The sequence below is a fragment of the Callospermophilus lateralis genome, chromosome 5 (assembly GCF_048772815.1).
Source record: "Callospermophilus lateralis isolate mCalLat2 chromosome 5, mCalLat2.hap1, whole genome shotgun sequence".
Taxonomy (NCBI): Eukaryota; Metazoa; Chordata; class Mammalia; order Rodentia; family Sciuridae; genus Callospermophilus; species Callospermophilus lateralis.
The window spans coordinates 64,137,667-64,159,832 of NC_135309.1; the positions used below are offsets into that span (position 1 = coordinate 64,137,667).

General features: G+C 43.4%; 1 protein-coding gene and 1 pseudogene across 2 annotated transcripts in view; both read left to right on the top strand.

Annotated features, from left to right (window-relative positions):
• Pde6a (phosphodiesterase 6A) overlaps positions 1 to 22,166 on the top strand; it is a 70,886-nt gene that overhangs the window by 19,953 nt on the left and 28,767 nt on the right. For both annotated transcript variants that reach the window (XM_076855933.2, XM_076855934.1), the window contains 3 exons: positions 9,411 to 9,475; positions 16,526 to 16,592; positions 20,696 to 20,743. In XM_076855933.2, coding sequence (XP_076712048.1) covers positions 9,411 to 9,475; positions 16,526 to 16,592; positions 20,696 to 20,743 — 180 coding nt within the window. The remainder of the gene's footprint in view (positions 1 to 9,410; positions 9,476 to 16,525; positions 16,593 to 20,695; positions 20,744 to 22,166) is intronic.
• Positions 544 to 4,583, top strand: LOC143399990 (eukaryotic peptide chain release factor subunit 1-like; annotated as a pseudogene).

Genomic DNA, 22,166 nt, shown 5'->3' on the forward strand with positions numbered 1-22,166 from the left:
TTTTTCAGGGTTATCTTTAAATACTTACTGAAGTTTCACAGTAACTGGTGATGTAGATTAAGGAAGAAATCAGTATCCTCATTTCACAGGTCTTCTAAATTCTAAATTCTAGAAAGACTTTTTTGTTTGTTTGTTTGTTTAATGCTGGGGTCAAATTCAGTGTCTCATGCATGCTAGGCAAGCACCCTACACCAAGCTACATCCCCATCCTGCATCTTGCAATAGGGGCTCATTCTAAAAATGAGGTTCAATATTTAGAATGAAAAATTGAGATGCCAAAAAGATGTGCATGGGAGTGGATGTGACACATGGCACATAGAACTGGCACTCAAACAGCCTACAGAACCTGTTGAATAACTGAAGAAGCTTAGCAGGAACCTCAGAGGATCAGAAAATGTGTTAGTCAGTTTTCCATTGCTGTGACAAAATACTTTATAAAATCAACTGAAAGAGGGAAAATTTCTTTTGGCTCATGGTTTCAGAAACTTTACTTCGTGGTCACTGGACTCTGTTGTTTCTGGCCCTGTGGTCAAGCAGACCATCATGGCAGGGAGCATGTGGTGGAGTAAAGCTGCTCACCTCATGGTAGCCAGGAAACAGGGGCAAAGAGAGAGAGAGAGAGAGAGAGAGAGAGAGAGAGAGAGAGAGACGCCTTATAACAAAGGCTGTCTGCCCAGGCCCACTAAGCTAGGAATCCATCAATGGATTAATCCATTCTTGAGATCAGACCCCTCATAATTCCATCACTTCCCAAGGCTCCCCATCTGAACATGGCTGCTTGGGGACCAAGTCTTCAACACAGGAACTTTGAGGGAACATTTAAGATTCAAACCAAGCTGGGTGCCATGGTGCACACCTATAATCCCAGTGCTCGGAAGGCTGAGGCAGGAGGATCACGAGTTCAAAGCCAGCCTCAGCAACTTAGTGAGGCCCTAACAACTCAGAGAGACTCTGTCTGTAAATAAAACATTTTTATAAAGGGCTAGGGATGTGGCTCAGTGGTTAAGTGCCCCTAGGTTCAATCCCAGGTATAAAATAATAATGATGATAATAATAATGACCATGATGATGATGATAAGATCCAAATCATAACAGTAAAAAAGACAGTCTTATTCTGAATTGAGTATTAGTTCAGCTCTCTTCCCATAAGAATCTTCATTCTGTGTGAAATAGTATATCAGTTTCTCCCAGAGACCTGATTCCACCCAAATAAAGAGCCCAGAGTGTGCACTCACACATGCCTGTATGACTGAGAATGATAAAGAGTCTTAATTCAAACTCTGGAAATTCAAAATTAACACCTTTGTGAGCTTCATATACACACCAGATGAGATTTCAAACTTGGAATTTATTTTGTCTGCTATATTTTATCCAAAATGACCTTTGTAACCTGTTGCCATCCAATTTCAAATTATGTTTTTGCCCACACAATTTTATGATTGCATTTCCAAGGCTGAATCAATGCTGGGGGTATAGCTCTGTGGTTGAGTTCTTGCCTAGCATGTGCAAGATCCTGTTGTACCATCTAGGGGGGCTGGCTTCGTAGTCTCCATTTAGCAAAGAATTGAAGAACAGTACAGAGAGACAGCAAATAGAAAGTAGGTTTATTGCAAAGATGACAGAGATACAGAGATAGACATCTCCCCAAAACCTTAAAGCTCGGAATCCAGTGGGGGAGTTTTGGCCTATTCTTTTTATGGACTCTGGAATTTCCTCCTTTCCTTATCTACTCCCTTGTCCATGTGCTCCTCACTATTGTTGATTAGTGCCTCCTCTGTCCAAGGGTCTGTTTTTGTTTTTCTGTTGGATCCCCCACTTAGGAGCACAAGTACAGAATTATCGGTTTGTTTGGGTCCCCCATTTGTGTCCATGAGCACTTTTATCAAGCAGGAAATTGACATCATCAGAAGACCCTCTCCATGCTCCTTTGTTGTGGCCCGGCTCCCAACCTCCTCACTTGACATCTTGCTCTGACCACCTAAGCACTTCTGCATCTGCCTCACTGGGTTTACACAAAAAATAAAATTAAATTTTAAAAAAAAATGCATCATGTCTTGCTGTCAATACTATTTCAAAAATACTATGTCACGATGGGCACGATAATACATGCCTGTAATCCCAGCGCCTTGGGAGGCTAAGGCAGGAGGATCATGAGTTCAAAGCCAGCCTCAGCAAAAATGAGGTGCTAAGCAACTCAGTGTCTCTAAAGAAATACAAAATAGGGCTGGGGATGTAGCTCAGTGGTCGAGTGCCCCTGAGTTCAATCCTAGGTACCTCCCACCCAAAATATTATTTGGGGTCTCCTCCTCCTTTTTTCTTTTTCTCTCCTTTAGTGCTGGGAATGAAACCAAGGGCCTTGCACATGGTAGGCAAGTGTTCTGCCACTGAGCTAAGGCCTCAGCCTGATGCCTTTCCTTTTCAAAGATAGCTTTTAATGTGCAGCTTTTCCATGTTGGCAGAGTTGATGTGTTCTTACAGGGTTTGTTTGTTTGTTTGTTTGTTTGTTTAAGAGAGAGCGAGAGAGATAGAGAAAATTTTTAATATTTACTTTTTAGTTTTCGGCGGACACAACATCTTTGTTTGTATGTGGTGCTGAGGATCGAACCCGGGCCGCACGCATGCCAAGCAAGCGCACTACCGCTTGAGCCACATCCCCAGCCCTCACAGGGCTTTTTCTCCAGCTCACATGCAATGTGAACCTATATATTTTGGAAAGCTAGAAGCTGGAGAACAGGAATAGAGATCCTCATAACTTTCGACAATACCAGCTTTAATACACTTTCATTGCCTTGGCTGCGTTGATATTCAGCTCTCAGAGCTAAGCCCTTAGGTCAGAGGTCAGAGACCATCTCTAGCTCCAGGTCAGCCAGAGAAATGTCAGGAGATAATTCTTCATCCTCAACCAGATTGCAGCACGTGTAGTAGCCTAGAGCAAGGGAGCCACCCACCCAGGACCCAGGAGGCCAAGAGGCCCAGGGGAATCTGGAAGATCAAGAAGCTCTTAAGAGCTTAGAGGCGGGCATGCAACGGCACAGCATGATATCATTGTCCAAGTGGCAAAAATGTTATCGGATGGCTTTGGAACTACATCTAACATGAAGTCACAAGTAGACTGCCTTTCAGTCCTGCAACAAAAGGAGGAGAGGAAAAGAAAGACAACATGGACTTTGACCCTTTCAAATCAATTGATGTGTCCCTTTATTGTGTGCCAGGAAGTTCTATATAGAGGCTCTTAGAGCACTGCTTTCAGATCATGGTCAAGTGCAGCTCCACTGGAACAGATGGCAGTGTGTGTTCTGGGGTGAGTTCCAAGGACACCTGAGAGAAGTCCTGCACAAATCCATGGTGAATCTACTGAAGAAACACAGCAGAGGAGGCCAGTCAGCCTTGTGTTTTGCCCATTTAAGAATGACACGTAACCGTGTTCTGAAAGTAGCAGAGACTGCAGACAGCTGTTTATTTCTGGGGACAAAGAGAACGTGATTAGTCCTGTTTTAACTGGATCAGCTGATTTTATTATTCTGATATGTTTGATCAGAGGTCACAATGAAAGCTTTAGAATTAATGGATGCAGGTGCCAGGCTTGGTGGCACACATCTGTAATCCCAGCAGCTTGGGAGGCTGAGACAGGAGGATCACCAGTTCAAAGCCAGCCTCAGCAACTTAGCGAGGCCCTAAGCAATTAGCAAGGCCCTGACTCTAGATAAAAAAATAAAATAAAAATTGCTGAGAATGTGGCTCAGTGGTTAAGTGCCCCTGAATTCAATCTCTAGTACCAAAAAAAAAAAAAAAAAAAAAAAATTAGTTGATGCATCCTATGGTAGTGAAATGGATCCAACCAGCTATTGAGTTACCCACTGAAATCCTCTCTAGCTTAAAATCATTCAAGAGAAGAAATTAATAGACAATATAACCATCCAGGACAGGGGCAAGTACTCTTGGAGTTAGAGATACACTAAAAGCTTTTGAAAATGGAAGCTATAGAGATTCTAATAGTCTGAAAATCTAGATATATTGAGATACGTTCTTCATTGCTAAAGCATGGAAAAGGACAAAATTCTCTATCTAACTCTGGAATAAGAGAATGATAAATCTCACTTCACAAAAAGACAAGACAGAAACATGGGCTGGTTGAGAGCACACCTCTGTTGGAGTAGTTTGCAAACAACTATTTAAAAAAATGGGGGCTACATTGAAAATTGCCACAAACTGAGCATGGTGGTGCACGTCTGCAATCCCAGACACTTGAGAAGCTGAGGCAGGAGGATCACAGGTTCAAGGTCAGTTAGGGCAACTTAGTAAGGCCCCATTTCAAAATAAATGAAAAGGGCTGGCATAAAGCTCAGTGGCAGAATGCCCCTGGGTTCAATCCCCAGTACAAGAGAGAGAGAGAGAGAGAGAGAGAGAGAGAGAGAGAGAGAGAAATAGAGGAAAAAGAAAATTGCTACAGTTAAGTCACAAGAAGGATCCCAGTTTGTGAAAGAATTTGGTAGAATTACAAGTATTTCAAGTACTGAGCAGACTTCCAGGGAAAGGGAGACCAAAGAGGAGATGATAAAGGCTTTGACCTTGCTGACCACTAGTAGTCAACATGGGTCCAGCGAAATGTGCCTCCCCCTCCAGCGTCTGTCCCAAGGAGCATATCAGTGGTGGAATCCCAGCAGATCCCTGACTTACAATTAGAATATATCTAGAACTTAATCCATGAGCTTTGACTGTTAAGAAAACCGGAACAAAGCCAGACCTAAACCCTACACTTTAGTTTGTTATAGTGTTAGCACAGCCGTCAACGATGAAGCTCCTAAATGCCAGTTTGGACAATTTAAAAAAGAGGATTGTCTTACTTTACCTTTACTCCATGGTGAAATCGCTCTTTTATTTTGTGGGGAAAAAATGATTTTTAAAAAACCTTCATACATACAAGCAAAAATACTTTTTATCTACTATAAATCTTCACAAGTTAATAGAAGTAGTGAAAAAAAATTTCTTTCCTCAAATCCTTCCCCATCTCAGTCATCTGGGGTTTAGTCTTTGCAAGAGTAAAGTTGTCATGGAAAAGACCGTGGTCCAGGAAACGAGGATTGGGGTTTGGCTGGTTGCTTGACTTTAGGCTGAGCTTGACCAAATAGCTCCTCAGGTCCTCGATCTCCCCAGCCATTGGGTATTTTCCATGAACTCATCTCTGAAGTCAGCCCCAGGCCTTAGACACAACTAAGAGGAACACACGCAGGGGCCTGAGCTGGGGACCAGACAGACATCCGCAGGACTGGCCAGAAGTGGATCTTCTGACAAGGGTGTGGGCTTGGTGGGAGAAAGCCTGAGTTCTAGCCTTTGCTCCACTAGATCATCTCTCTGTCTTGGAGAACAAACCTCCAGATGGCTGGCCTTCCTCGTCTGACACACCAATCAGGCTTACCTAGCAGGGCCTGGTTCTAACTCAGAATGCTTTTCCCTGTGGTAACCGTAATTACCATCATACCTTTCAAGTTCTCTGTTATCATTGATCAGGACTCTCACGTTCATCTCCCACATTCACCTCAGAGACACGACTTTTGTTTGGGAGCTGCGGTGCATCCCTATAGTCCCAGTGACTCCAGAGGCTAAGTCAGGAGAATCTCAAGTTCAAGGCCAGACTCAGCAACTTAGCCAGGCCCTAAACAACTAAGTGAGACCCTGCCTCAAAATTAAAAAAATAAAAAAGGCTGAGGATGTGGATTATAGCTTATATATCTTTTTGTTTGAATTCCAACCCCTTGAGTCTCCCCAAATCTTGGATCTAAAACTCCCTCATAGCAGCTACATCTTGCTTCATCTCCTTTAAAAATTAAAATGGTGTGTATTTTTTTTAATTATTAAAAAGTTATATAGGATAATTAGGCTTCATGAAAAAGCAAAGTTTTTTTTAAAAAAGCGCTAGTTTTTAAACTGCTGCATCTCTGTGCACCATGGTCTGGCAACAGCTATACTGGTGACTTTTCCAAAGCTCCTTGTGTTAGAGTGTTAGTCACTTAGTTCAGGGTAACAAAGGTGCCCTTGATGGTTCTGTTTGGATTTCCCAGAGTCTGGTGAATTTAAGTGTGAATGTGGCCTTGTAGGCAACAGACTAAACTATAGTATGTTGAAAAAGTCCTGTTTACCTAAAGCACACTTGGTTTTTTTGTTGCTTTTTCTGAAAGCACATTGATTGATTTTGCTGTATTAAAAAAAAAAAAAAAACGTTCTAGAGAGTCTCATGGAGACTAGGTAAGGCAGCTTGCCAGGCACGGGAACCTGGGGCTTGCTGGGGAGTACAGCAAGCAGCCAGGCCAAGGGCAGATGGCCTTAAGGCAAAGACATGAAGGTAGTCAGGAGGGTCCCAGAACTCCCTGGCCAGGGGGAAACAGTTTTGCCAAAGCCCCAGCAGATGACATGACTATCTTTTCTTTTCTTTTTGGCACTAGGGATGAAGCCCAGAGATGCCACTGTGTTACTTCTCAGGTTCTAATTGTTTATTTTGAGACAGGGTTTCACTACATTGCTGAGAGGCTCACTAAATTGCTGAGGCTGGCCTCAAACTTGTGATCCTCCTGCCTCAGCCTCCCAAGCTCCTGGGATTACAGGTATGTGACAGGCACTATCTCTGCTTTTTTAGAAAACCATTTACAGGATGCAACTTGACTATTTAAAATGCTTTGAGTTAGAGGGAGCTCAGTCATAGGGTGTTTGCCTAGCACGCACGAGGCCCTGAGTTTGACCCCCAGTACCTACCTCCCCTCAAAATTCTATACTATTTATTGAAAAAGCAATACATGAGCACAATGAAAAGCTCAACTCTTACACATTGAAGCTTCCCTCCCTCCTGTTCAGCCTCCCCAGGCAGCCACAGTGCTAGATCCATCTTTCTGGGAACGTCTACACACACATCCAGATATTCAGAAGTACGTATTCTACCATCACCACCCTCAATAAATGTGGTGATTCTATTTTGTGCCTTGCTTTCTGAAGTGCATATCTGGGCATCTTTCACTATCAGCACAGGTGCAGCTGGAAAATTGCTGATCATCCCTGTATGGGCACAGATAGTTCATGGCTTATGATGGTTCAACTTACAATTTTTTGACATTAGGATGGTGGAAAGTGATCTTCATTCAGTAGAAACTGAACTTTGAATTTGGATCTCTGTCCTGGGTTAGCACCATGCAGTATTGTATTCACTCACAATGCTGGGCAGCAGCAGGGTGCCATGGCTCCAGCAGCCCCGGGGTCATGAAGGTAAACTGCTGACACTCCTGTTGCTAGGCTAGAGTGTTCAGTAGGTTGGGTGAATTTAATGCATTTTGACTTAATGATATTTCCAACTTACAATGGGTCTATTAGGATGGAATCCAGCACAGATTGAAAAGCATCTGTACTCAATTGTGTTTAATCCCTTTCCTAATGATAGACACACAACTGTCTCCGGGCTTTTTGTTTTATTTTATTTTTTATTAGTTTATTTTAGTTATACATTATATTGGGGTTCATTTTGACTTAATTACACCAACATAGGATAAAATTTGCTCAATTCAGTCCCCAGTACTTTCCCTTCCCTCTCTGCCTCCATCCTCTGTTCCCTTTTCTTTCTTGATCTTTCTTGTATTTACTTATTGCTTTTTAAAAAATTTGCATGCTATGGAGATACATAAAGGTGAAATTCACTATGGCAAATTCATGTATATGTACTTAGAAATCTCCAGGCTTTTTAGAGCAGTGTGGATGAGACCCCTGGGTGGGGCAAACCATACTTCCACTCATAGTTGGGGATGTATCTACAGATCACTGCCATATGTGGAATCACTAGCTTAAAGGAAATGTGCATTTTAATCTAGAGGGATATTGCTAGCTATTCAACTGCATTCTTAGGTTCACAGCTGGGAAGAACTTTAAAGATTATCCAGTCCAGTTTTTTTTTTTTTTTTAATCTCTTCCATTTGCCTTTAAAACAGTCAAGTTGGCTGGACACTGTGGCACACTCCTGTAATCCCAGTGGCTCGGGAGGCTGAGGCAGGAGGATCATGAGTTCAAAGCCAGCCTCAGCAACTTTGTAAGGCCCTAAGCAACTTAGCAAGACCCTGTCTCTAAATAAAATATAAAAAAGGACTGGGGATGTGGCTCAGAGGCTAAACACCTTTGGGTTCAATCTCCAGTGCCAAAAAAAAAAAAAAAAAATCAACAGAACAAAACAAAAAAACAGTAAAAGTTGGCAGCAGCTGCCTTGACCAGGAGAAAACAGAGAGGAGGAGGTGAGGAACAGGAGTGGGAGAGAACACAGAGAGCTGCAGGACCTGTGTATCCAACTTGGCTTCTATTTTATGTATTTTATGTGATAAGATCCAGAGCTTTGTTTGGCGAAAGAGGTCTGCTGCTTAGCAACAGCTTCGAACACTAACTTAATTTTACAGCTGGAGACACTGAGGCCAGAGAGCGCGCATCACACAACCAAGACTGGACCCAGTCTTTTCGACTCAGTGGAGTCCTAGCTCCATGCCAGTCCTTATGCTGTGGGGTCACCTCGCCTCCCACTTTGATGCTTCCTATTCTGGGGAGCTCTCCACTCCCAGGGCAGCCTACACATTGGGGCAGTGCAAAAGCTCTGCCTTTGTTGGTCCAAGTGTGCCTCTTGGAAATGTTCAGTCCCGGCACCATGACCAGCGGTGGGCTTTAAGGAGCAAGGTCTCAATTGCAGGAGGCTGAAGAAGGTCATGATCATCACTTTCCTGTCACCAAATGGGCATTCAGACATTCTTGCCTGGGTCAGGAATTCTCTGAGCCTGGAGGACTGGGGTTGCACCCACATATCTACATTTAAATATCTAGGACGGAAATGACACAGCAAAAAGTCAGCTGATGGCAGGTGTGGAGGAGAAAGGGGGCCAGAGCCAAGGAGGCCCCCTGTGTGGAGGCTGGCTGGGTGAACTATGATTCTAAATGGATGGGAACCTCCGTTCACCTTCCCCTCCCTTTTCTGGACTCTAGCAGCAGTCTTTATCTCTTTCTTCTTGCCCTCCAAGTTCAGATCCCCTTGGAAAAGGTCCCATCCCTCTTCTCAGCCTCAGATCCCAGCTCCCTGCCTGGCTTCTGTCAGCTGGTTGCACAGAGAAGCACACTGACTTCTGAGGGTCAGCTGGGGACAGAGATCACCAGAAGCTAGCAGGCAGCACCCTCAGAGGCAGGCATGGCAAGCTGGGTGCTTCCTGAAAACCACAGGGCAAGTGACAGAACAAGATCTGGGAGTCCAGTACTCCCCTGCCCTGGGCATGCAACAAATCCTGTGTGTTCTTTTCCCTCTAAAACAACAACATCAAAAACAGCAAGATCTGTCTCATGGTCACACTCCTTTTGAAGTTCTGTCTCTCACTCTTAATGTACTATTTTTCTCTCTATTTTGCCAGGAAATTAACTTTTACAAGGTCATTGACTACATCTTGCATGGCAAAGAAGACATCAAAGTAATCCCGTAAGTTTCATCTCAAAACAAGCAGAATTGCGGGCACCTTACCTATGTCCATGGGATACTCATTCCCGGATGAACAGCAACCCAACCCAACATAGCCAGGCTCTTGGTTAGAGGCAGAGAAAGCAGTGGAGGCATTGTGGAAAGGTAGTGACGCAGGGTGGGAGATGAGACCTGATAGGGGAAGGGATTTGATCCAAGTGGCAAGGGGCCAGTTGTTAATCAGGGGTTCTGAGTTCCAGGCTCACAGCCAGTGTTAATAAGTAGCCTGTAAGGGCTTCAGTTTCCCATCTGTGGAATCAGTGTATGGGATCAAGTCAGGGTGTGTTCTTTTCTCTCCTTCCCTGTCTTTCTTTCTTTTGTTTGTTTTTTGCAGTCTAGGGGATCGAACCCAGGGCCTCCCATATGCAAAGCAAGCACTCTAGCATAAAGTGGCATCCCTAGCCCTTTTAATTTTATTTTGAGACAGCGTCTTGCTAAGTTATAGGAGTGTGCCCCTGCACCTGGCGGATCAGGATTTTTCAGTAGTTTTCCAAGGAGCTGCTTCTGGGGTCCAAGAATGTAGAGCAAAAGCATGATACTGGCAAAGAAAGTGTCTCAGCCCGAAGGAAAGGTTATTTTCTACTGTTCTCTTCAAATGTGACCAAGAAGGATAATGAAGAGGACAGGAAAGGACTCTGTAGAACCTGATTGTAGGTAGCAGGGACTCAAAGACTGTTGAAGAATTGAACAGTGCACTCCTGTAATCCCAGCCACCCAGGAGGCTGAGGTTTGAGAATTACAGTCAAGACCAGCCTGGGCAATTCAGCGAGATCCCCTTTGAAAATAAAAAAATAAAAAGGGCTGGGAGTGTAGCTCTGTAGTAGAGCACCCCTGGGTTCAAAACTCAGGACCGTGAAAAGAAAAAGAGTTAAACATTGGCAGCCCTTTGTAGCATAGGCCTGAACTCTTGCCTGCAGAGCATTTGCAAAAACTTTGTCACCTTCTTATCTATTTGAATCCTCTCCTTGTTCCAGGATCCACACCCACAGAGCTGTCTTGAGACAGGGCTCTCTAATTGCTGGCTCCTTGAGGCTGCAGTCAAGCTCTGTGAGAGTCGTGCCTTTTGTCTCTTTCCCCTGACCTCTAGTTCACCTGAAGGGACTGACTCTATATTGTCTAATCCTCAAACCAATCCTCAAACTGTGGGTGTAATTGGAAACGCTGATTGTACCCTGGCCACCGGACCAAAACTAACGATTTTTTATCTTTTGCTAGTTGAGGATGAGAAGTTGTGTCAAGTTCTGTTTCTAGGTTTTTTCTATTATCTTCCCTTCCTGCTTGAGTAAGAACTGAGTCTGATTCTGATCTGAGCTCATCTCTTCTTTTTAACCTTGTCAAATGCATATTCATCTGCCATTCTGTTTTCTAACCCCTTTTCTAGAACTACAAGTTTATTAAACTCATTTCCTGTGTTGGAAATGATCAACGGTCAGTAACTAGCTCCCCGATGTTTTATCATCGCTTGTCAAGTATCACATCTGACTAACCTCTGTTAGCATTACCAGGTCTTCCACTAGAGTAACCTATTTTAGACTTTTTTTTTTTTTTTTTAATGGCAGTATTCTGTTTCTAATACTTTTTTTTTCTTGGCTAAACTTGGTATTGAATCCAGGGGTACTCTACCACTGAACTACATTCCCCAGTATTTTGTTGGGTTTTTGAGACAGGATCTTGCTAAATTACCCAGGCTGGTGTGAATTGCAGTCCTCCTGTGTCACCCTCCTGAGTAGCCGGGATCACAGGTATGCACCACCGTGCCTGCCTAATATAAATTTTTGAATCAGTAGGATAGGCTACCTTGTGCTGTGGTAACAAGACCTTGAGATCTCTGTGGTATCAACAACAGAGTTTTATTGTCCCATCCCCTGTGTGGCCATCGCCATTTGGTGGGTGTGGTCGGAGCTATAATGCATGGAATTGTGGTCAGGCAGGGACCAAAGCTGATATATCAGCCACCATTTTGAACCTTGAAGGTTCAAACCCAGAGGAAAGAGAGAAATGAGGAAACACCCTGGCTTGTAAAATGTCCATCTGAAGGTGACACATCACTTCCATTCACTCACATTTCAATGGCCAAAGCTAGGCACACAGTCATACTTTACTTCAAGGGATAGACAGTGCAACCCGAATATGTGCCCAGAAGAAGGACAGCCAGGATGTTGAAAAATACGCTGAATGGCTCACAGAATATGCCACCCACACTAACAGAGGGGAAAACTGAACAGTAAATCAATAATTTATCTAACCAAAAGAAGGCCAAATATGGGTTTAGGAAAAAACAGAAAGGTAGCAAAAATAGAAAGTACAAGCAAAATTGATATTTAAATCCAAAGTACAAGTAAAATTGGTATTTAAATAGTTTCTTTAACAAAAATCAATAGATGTTCCAGCTATAGAATAAAGATCGACAGACTGGGTAAGGAAAAAACCTATTACATTTCATTGATTCTTAGAGGCACAAGTTTCTACTTTTTGACATTTTCTGAAGCAAAATCAATGATATTGTACAGTTGCTGTGAGCCACGCAGCAGTCTCCACATAGTTATCTTTGCCTGCATATATGTGTGAACTTGGTTATAAGCATATATAACTTCACTTGAGTTAGTGTTGAGCAACCACTACTGGATGCTATCCACAGGGAATTTAATTGCCACATAAAGTAACAGGAAGAGCTGGGTGTGGTGGTGCATGCCTGTAATCTCAGTGACTCAGGAGGTTGAGGCAGGAGGATTTCAAATTCAAAGCCAGTCTCGGCAACTTAATGAGGCCCTAAGCAATTTAGGGAGACCCTGCCTCAAAATTAAAAAAATAAATAAAAAGGGCTGGGGATGCATCTCAGTGGTTAAGCACCCCTGGGTTCAATCCCTGGCACCAAAAGAAAAGAAAAGAAAAAAAGTATCTGGAAGAGACAATGCTATGAACCGGGTACAGTAACATATGACTAATTCCAGTCACTCAGGAGTCTGAGGCAGGAGGATCCTAAGTTTGAGGCCAGCCTGGGAAACTTAGAGAGACCTTGTCTCTAAATAAAAATATTTGGAGATGTAGCTCAATGGTAGAGCATCCCTGGATTCAGTCCCCCATACTGAAAAGAAAATGATTTTGCTCTAGGGGTATTGAAACAAAAGTTGTCTTGAATGGCACAGTAAAAATAAAATTACAAGTGAAAAGCACTACAATGCAGATCAATCGGCAGCATTTTATCTTTCTCCGTCACACACAAAAAATTGGTTCCTAAAAAATGATTATTTCCAGTGGACAAAGTGGTGTATACCTATAATTATGAGGAAGTTAAGGCAGAAGGATCACAGGTTCAAAAACAGCCTGGACAACTTATCAAGACCCTGTCTCAAAACAAAAAGGACTGGAGAGGAGATGTATCTCAGTAGTAGAGCGCTTGTCAGCATATGTGAAGCCCTGGTTCAATTCCTAGTGTTTCTCTCTCTCTCTCTCTCTCTCACACACACACACACACACACACACACACACACACACATTACTTCCTAGACATGATGAAATACCATATACCCTGAGCAGTACTGGGGATTTGCCACAGTCTCTGGCTGGGCACAAATCACGAGTCTCCACACAGCTTGTAGATTCAAACAGCAATTCTTTATTCCCGAACTCACACCGGCCGTCTACAAACACGTTCTAGGGGAATCCACGTTCTCTGCCCAAATCCACTTCTCATGGGCTTCTGTCTCCCAAAATATACTGTCTGACCCTAAGCACTCAAGAGGAACTCAGCAGCAGGATACGCCCTATTCTAAAGGGGGAACACCCTAATCTCCTATTATGCTAAACCGGGTACACCCTAAACACGGATCCGCCCTGGTCCTTGAGCAAGGTCACCTTTCAAGAGTCCTTCCACTAGACAGCATGGGAGTAGCTGGCAAGGAAATTGTCATACCTACTTGGCTGATGGCTCCCAGCAGGGATTGAACCCCGGGGCACTCTACTACTGAGCTACATACACTCCGCCTTTTTATTTTTTATTTTGGGACGGGGTCTTGCTAACTTGCTCAGGCCTGCCTCAAACTTGGGATCCTTCTGCCTCAGCTTCCTAAGGCTGGGATTACAGACATGTGCAAATGTGCCTGGCTATAGAAGACTTATTGGAAGGATAAGAATAAAGAAGTTGAAAATAAAAGCTTAAAAAGATACATCATATGAATGCTAACCAAAAGAAAACTGGCATAACTATATTATGCTTTTTTTTTTTTTTTAGTGCTAGGAATTGAACCCAGGGATTTGTGCATACACTAAACATGCCCTTACCGCTGAGCTGCACTTCAGCTCTGGTGAAACTATTTAATATGAAATTTAAAAAGATGTTATACTGAATAACATTAATGGAGATAAAGGTAGTCCCTTTTTTAAAAAAATTAGTTGTAGATGAACACAATACCTTTATTTTATTTATTTATATGTGGTGCCAAGGATTGAACCCAATGCCTCACACATGCTAGGCAAGTGCTCTACCTCTGAGCCACAACCTGAACCCAGATAGTTCCTTCTTAATAATAAAGGGATCAATCCACTTTGATCATACAGGAAGACATTATACTTCTAAATTTGCATATATCTAAAAAATATAAATCAAAAACTGACCAAAAAACAAGAATATATAGACAAATACAGGTTCACTAGTCACTAGGAGGAGAGTAGGACAGAGTATACAATATCTGCGTAGCGCAGATAGCAAACATAACCTAATGCATCTATAGAGAACATTGCTCCCAACCTCCCAAAGTATAGAACACTCAGTTTTTTTCAAGCATATAGGCAATGTTTACAATATTTGCTTATATGCTGATCCATAAAGCAAACTTTAATAACTTTCAAAAGATTGAAATCATACTGGGAATGTCCTTTGCTCATAATAAAAATATGAAAGTCCGATTACAAAAAAATAATCAGAATCTGGGTGCGGTGGTGCACACCTGTAACCTGGGGGTTAAGGTGGGAGGTTGGCAAGTTCAAGGCCTGCCTCAGCAACTTAATGAGACCCTTTCTCAAGAAAAAAGACTGGAGATGTAGCTCAGTAACAGAGCAACTGTGGGTTCAATTCCTCGTATCTCAGAAAAGACAAACACAAACAAAAAATAATCAGTAATGGGTTGGGGTTGTGGCTCAGCAGTAGAGCACTCACCTAGCACGTAGGGCAAGAGCCCTACCACTGAGCTAATCTCCCAGCACAGTGACAAATACATTTATAGAAGAGACTCCATTTCATTAATTTTGCAGAGGAATGAAAAAGAGAACCACAATGTGTCAAATTAGAATCCACCAGAAGGGTTATGATTAAAAAGCATGAAAATACTAAGTACTGGCAGAGACTTAGAGCAAAGGTAACTCCAACACCCCCTGATGGGAGTGTCAATCACTTTGGAAAGCAGTTTGACCTTTGAAGAGATGCACAATTTTTTTTTTTTCAATCCTGGGGATTGAACCCAGGTGTACTCTGCCACTGAGCTGCCTCCCTAGCTCTTTTTATTTTTATTTTGCTATAGGGTCTTACTAAGTTGTCAAGACTACCTTCAAATTTGTGACCTCCTGCCTTAGATTCCCTCATCACTGAGATTACAGGCGTGCACCACCGTACCCAGCTGAGATATGCACATCTTATGACCCAGTATTTCTACTCCTAGGAATATGCCATATAAAATTGAGAGCATATACTTATTGGAGTGTTCATAAAGGCACTGTTCACATTATCTGTTTACATTGGCAGAGGAGATGCCCATCAACCCTTGAATGGATAAATTGTTCTATTGTTCTGCATGGGGAAATTGCATGTCAATAAAATGAATGAATTATAGCAATATGAAAAAGAAGCCAACCAGGTGTGGTGGCAGGAGAATTACAAGTTCAAGGCCAGTCTAGGCAACTTGTCTTAAAATAGAAAATATGAAGGACTAGTGGTGACTTAAAATAGAAAATATGAAGGAATAGGGGTGTAGCTCAGTGGTAGAGGCCTCTGGATTCAATTCCCAGTTCTGCAAAAGAAGAAGATAAAGGAAAAGGAGAAGGATCCAGATAGAATAAAATAATTATACATTGTGTAATTCTATCTAAATGAAGTTGGAAAACAGGCAAAATCAAATTAGAAGGTATAAGACATCATACTTAGGTGGTACAACTACAGAAAAGCAAGAGTGTAATGATCATGCTAGAATAATTATTATGTTTGGGGTTAGGGAGAAGGCTATGATTGGGAGGGGCATGTCAGGGATCTCCAAGGTGCTGAGAATGCTGTTCTTGACATCTATATGACTTCATATGTATTCATATTCTAATGCTCAATGAATTTTAATGCATATTTTTCTCCCAATAAACAATAAAAAAGTAATGAAATTATGCATCACTTAAGAAAGGGGACACATTTATTTATTTGTTTAGTTGCTTATTGTACTGGAGATTAAACCCAGGTGTGCTCTACCATTGAGCCACATTCCCAGCTTTTATTTTGAGATAGCCTCTCTCTAAGTTCCGGAGCCCATCCTTAAACTTGCAGTCCTTCTGCCTTAGCCTCCTAAGTTGCTGGGGTTACAGGTGTGTACCACTGCACGCAGCTAGGAAGGGGTCACGTTTTGAGAAATGCTGGGCAATTTTGTCATGGTATGAACATCATAGAGTATGCTTACACAAACTAAGATGGCTATGACATCCCTAGATGATATGATCTTATGGGACTTTGTTCATATGTGTGGTCCACTGTTGACCAAAACATCATCATTTATGACACATAACTATAGTACCAAAAATTATAATATTATTATTATCTCCACCAAATATAAAGCATTTAGCTTAGTCACTACTGCCTGGCAGGAGCTCACTGTAGATGAATTTTCAACTCTCAATATAGCATGAAACTACTAACTCCATGAGGAAAGTGATGGTTTGTGTTTTTGCTCAGCAGTCAATAATAATCTGTGAAATGGATGTTGTCACTTTTCTTGGGTCCCCAAAAGTCCCTACATTAAACTTCACCATTTGTCTTTACAGGAATCCACCGCCTGACCACTGGGCTTTAGTAAGTGGTCTCCCCACTTATGTTGCCCAAAATGGCCTGGTAAGTAACACAACTTGAAAAGGGGAAAAGTTTGATTGAGATGAAAGAATGAAAGGATTTCGGATGCAGCAAGTGAAAAAAATGGGGTGGGGGGAGTGTGGATCTCCAAAGCCTGAGTCTCTTGTTTTTCAATTTACTCGATAGAAGGTCCCTAGAGATAAACAGAGAATTGACATTTGGGCAAATATGAAACGCAGAGAAATAATCTTTAGATGAATAGATGGTCACTGACAAATGCGTCAGGGACAAAGTCATGACTGGGTGGTCTACCAGGCTCCCCAGGGACTAAGTCTCAATCTCTCATGTCAGACTTAATTGCCATTGTCCACCTCCCATCCCCATTGTTTCCAGCCATGTCACACAAAGCAGAGCTCCAGAGCTTTACTTCCCACCTTGTCCCATTCACTAAGGCCAAGGGTGAAGCAGTAGTGTCCCCTGCGCCTGAAGGCAGGGTCATGTCTGCTGCACATCACCCCCATATTTGGTCCTGGTCACCCCGATATGCTTCCCCCAGAACATACTACACAATGGTGCCCCTGTGGCAAGGTGTTTATTTATTGAGCATTTTCTATTCCAGACACTGTCACAGGCTCTGAGGATGTAAAGGTAGATGGATCATGATGTACTGTTTCTCTTCTGAAACTCATAATCGAATGACGAGATGCCTTTATTAACAGATATTTATACTGCAATGTGATAAAGCCATGATAGAGGATACAGAATAGGGGACATATAAACCAGTCTTCATTTCCTAGAGTGTGTTGGTCTGAGTCAAATTCGAAATCAATAGTTCTTAGGCAGGTGGGGGCAAGAAACAAGATTCCAGGTGGAGGAAACATCATGGGTGTTAGTCAACTCTCCATTATTGTAAAAAAACCCTGAGATAATCAGCTTATAAAAAGGAGAGTTTTATTTTGGTTTCAGCCCATGGTTGGTTGGCATTGTTGCCTTGGGGCCTCTGATCATGCTGTACATCATGGCAGAAAGCTTAAGATGGAGTTAAGCTGCTCACCTCATGGCCAGGAGGCAAAGAAGAGAAAGAAGAGCGGTGGGTCCCACAATCCCCTTCAAGGACACGCCCTCCAATGTCCGTAAGACCTCTCACTAGGTCCCACCTCTTCCCAATAGTTTCCACCACTTCCTAAAATCCCTGAGTTGGGGACAGAGCCTTTAGTATATTGGCTTTTCAATCCATATCCAAACTATGGACAAGCAACATGGGCATAGGAGTTTGGAGCAGCACACTGTGTGCAGTTTAGTGTTGTTGCTGTGTTAAGTTTGAGACAGCAAGACAGGGGACTCGAGAGGGAGAGAGGGGGCCAGATAACAGGCTTTGGATGCCATGTCCAGCGGGTAGGCCTTGAATCTACGGTGATGCCTTTTAAAGCAGGAGACCAGTACAGCTGCTTTTCATCTTATTTGTTTGGGTCTTATTGTTGTTGTTTGCAATACCAGGGATTGAACCCAGGGCTTGGTGCATGCTAGGCAAGTGCTGTGACACTAAACTGCCTCCCCAGCCCTGCTTTTCATCTTAGCAGGATAATGCTGGCAGGTCCATAGAAAATGGAAAGAAGTAGGACTAGAGACAGAGTGACCAGTGCATGATTCAAGTAAGGGATAATGAGAATGTCAACAAATGCAGGCACCGTGAAGAATACTGTCATCACTGCCCATGGCCATCTACGTAGTGCTACGATGAGGCACAGCATAGATGTTCTCTTTTAATACAACATTCAACAAAGACAAGATGAAAAGGAGATAAGGGGCTGACCTGATATCCAGAGGGCAAAACTGGCAGAACTTAGCCTTGGTGGGGAGCAGAGAGGATGGAAGAGAGAAGAGTCAGAGCTCATTTTAAGCTTCCAGACTGAGAGTGCTGCCATCAGGTTTGGATGTAAGATGAGGAGGTCAGTTTTAAACAAGGTGAGATTGAGACATTCTTCAGGAGCAAGTGATCAGCAGGTAGACGAAAGTACAGTTCCCATGCTATGGAGAGAGCGGAGGGGTGGATTAGGAAGCTATCAGGACCAGGTAGTATTTGAAACCATGGTGTTGACAACACCCAAGGAGATGTGAGGAGCAGTGGGTTCCCAGGGTGCAATATTGGAGGATTTCAGAATTTCCAGAGCAGTTGGAGAAAGGGGTGTATGTAAAGGGGGGAAGCAGGAGGAGAATTCAGAGGTGTTTGCAGACCCAGGAGAGGCAGTCATGGAAACCAAAGAAGTAGAAAGTTTCAATAAGGAGAGAGACCATCCAGGTGTGGTGGTGCAACATCCATCCTCCCAGCTACTCGGAGGCTGAGGCAGGAGGATTCCGAGTTCAAGGCCAGTCTGGGCAGTTAATTCAGACATTGTCTGATGATAATTCAGACAAACAGACACACATTGAGAAAAATCTGGGGCCGGGTGGTTTAAGCCATGGCCTGGTGAGGCTTGTTTGACACCAGAGCTAGCTCAGCACATTTATTATACAGGTTTTGTCATCAGAAGGTTATTTGTGAGACAGTTTTAGCAGAGCAGGTAGTCTGAAGGATGCAGCGAAACTTGGAGACATGGAGGTCATCTTGTTATGCCCAGAATTATCTAACCCCAGGAGTTGGTGTCTGAATCCAAGGTTCTGACTGTTAGAGCCACACACCTTTGCACATAGCCACCCCTGGCCGGCATTACCATAGCAACTGGGGAATCTTGACCTTCACCTTTGCACAGTCAGCTCCCAGGGCAAATGCAGCCATAAGGGAATCAGGGACCAGGGTGATTTGAACCACCCTGGGAACCCAGAGTGTCACTCTCCACAGTGAGACTCTGTCTAAAATAAAAAGGGCTGGGGATGTAGCTCAGTGGTACAGTACTTGCCCCACATGAGCACATGGATTCAGACCCCAATGCAGAAAGAAAAAAAAAAAAAAAAGGAAAAGAGAAAGAAAGACAGGCAGATAGACCAAATGCAGCACAGTGATCTGGTGAGACAAGAACTGAAGGCCCCATCATATTTGTCAATTAAGAGGTCTTGGTGGCCCCGATGAAAGCAAATTTGGTGGCAAAGTGGAGGCAGAAACTAGCATGTGGTCCACTGAGGAGTGGCGTGCAGTAAAAGGTAGAGAAGGCAAGAGAAAAAGGGAGAGTACCTGTGGGTGGTTGCTATGGAGACCACTCTGAGTGAGGGAAGCATTTTGAGGATGGGAGATACCCAAGCTGGCTCTTGGGCTGAGGGAAAAGGGCCCGCAGAGAGGTTGCTGATCAGGAGGGAACAATGGAAACAGACAGACCAGGTCCAAGGAGAGGCTGGAGCATGATAGAGTGAGTAGGCAGTCCTTGGACAGGAGCTGGGCAGCTCAGCCTCTGACACCAGAGAGTCCACGTCTGTGTTGACGGGCAGGGTTGCTGCAGGCCCATGTAGTAGCCTTTTGAGAAGTAAAAGCAGGCCCTCTTCTCAAGGGAAGACTACATCGAGGTCAGGAGCATGGCTCTGCCAGCAGAGCCCAGGCTGGATCTCAGGGCCAGCAGCCCCTTAGCAGGTGCAGTATGTACACTACCCAACTGCAACGGTGGCCAGCCGCAGGAGGGATCAGATAAGTGTCATTTGGTTCCTTTTCTATTCTCATCTTTTTGGAAGAGAAATCTAGCAATGTAGAACCCAAATTACAACACCTGCCATTTCTTGTTCTACTTTGAGGTTTTTACCCCAAGGAAAAATGCCTTCTTGCCCAAGAAAGCAAAATAGAACCCAAATGTACATGAATCAAATATGTTTTGCATAGCACTGTTATCAGTTTAGAAAAAGCAACCTGGATACAACCCAAATGCTCAACAAAAGAGGAACGGCAAAATGAGACATTATTAATAACGGCAGCTTGTACCCTTAACTTTTGCAAAGTTTAGAAACAATCCAAGGGTGGAGCCAATCCTGAGAAGTAAGGTTCACAAGGGGACTTTTCTTTCCAGTATCCTCACTTAATAATCCAAAAGAATCTCCGGTGTAGCTACCTGTGAAAAAAAATGTGAATGCTGTTGGCAAGGACAGGGTGTTTGTGAAAAGAGCAGGCCCTTTACCAGGTGCCCCTCGGGGCTAATGGCAGTCCCTCTTCCCTCCACTGCTTTTAGATTTGCAATATCATGAATGCACCTGCCGAGGACCTTTTTGCATTTCAGGTAAGTTGTTTTTGATTTGTTCTCTTAGTCACATGACTTCCCTCTCCATTCGAATCCACCCGCTTCCTTGGGAAGCCATCTAAATTGAGTGAAACCAGGATGGAAAAAAGCCATGTGCCAGTGGAGGTGGGGAGGGAGCTGGCTGGGCCAATTCCACTTGTACTGGCCTTCTGGCCTCAGGACCTTCACTTATGCTCTTCTCTCAGCCACCACCCTCTCCTGTCCAAATCCCCCATGTCCTTCAGTAACAATCTCAGATGCTACCACTTCTATGAAGTTTTATTCTGATTTTCGTGGTTGAGTATAACTTCTTTTTGGAAAGTGCATGGAATATTGTTAAGCATTCCATTTGGCTTTGGCTTTTATCATGGAATAAATGCTGGTGGAAGACATCTTCTGGGTCAGGCTTTGGCACATTGCTACTCTGGCTACCATAGTGGACCGGAGAGATCTGGTTGTTGTCTTCGTGGGGCTCATGAGAAACACCTGAGTAATGGTCAGTAGAAATGTAGGGGCTAGCCTGGTACAGTGGCACAGGCTTGTAATCCCAGCAGCTCGGGAGGCTAAGGCAGGAGGATCATGAGTTTAAAGACACCCTCAGCAACCTAGTGAAGCACTTAGCAACTTGGTGAGACCCTGTCTCTAAATAAAATATTAAAAAAGGGCTGGGGATGTTGCTCAGTGGTTAAGCACCCATGGTTTCAATCCTCAGTACCAAAAAAGAAAGGAAGGAAGGAAGGAAGGAGGAAAGGAAAGAAGGAAGGAAGGAAGGAAGGAGGAAAGGAAAGAAGGAAGGAAGGAAGGAAGGAAGGAGGAAAGGAAAGAAGGAAGGAGGGAAGGAAGGAAGGAAGGAAGGAAGGAAGGAAGGAAGGAAGGAAGGAAGGAAGGAAGATAGAGGATAGAGAATGTGGAGAGGAACTCTCAGGAGCCCTGACCTGACCTGAGAGAAATCAAGGAACATATCCTTGAGGAAATTATTTGTGAGTAAGGAGAGGGAAGAAGGCTGCAGCAAAGAGACGGGTAACTGGAAGGAATAGTGTTGGTCAGCAAGTCTGAGTGAGAGACTGAGAAGAGTGTGGCAGGAGCCGATTCTAGAGAAGTGGATAAAAAACAGATCATGCAGGGCCTGGAAGGGCAGACCAAAGGGAAGTTCGTCTCTCTTACTATTTTCCCCTTATATCATCTTTTATTATCCTTAGTTTTGCCTTGGACTAATTTCTGCCAGTATAATATTGGCTTTCTTTGATCAAGGAAGGGTTGGTTCTTACCTTTCTTGACATCCTCAGCTCTAGATGTCTTATCAATGTTCTTTGGGTTGAGCATGCCAACCACAAGAAAAACAAATCATTAGCAATCAGGACTCGATTAAGAAGGAGATAAAAATCACTCAAGAAAAATCTGTGCTTTTTTTTTTTTTAAACTT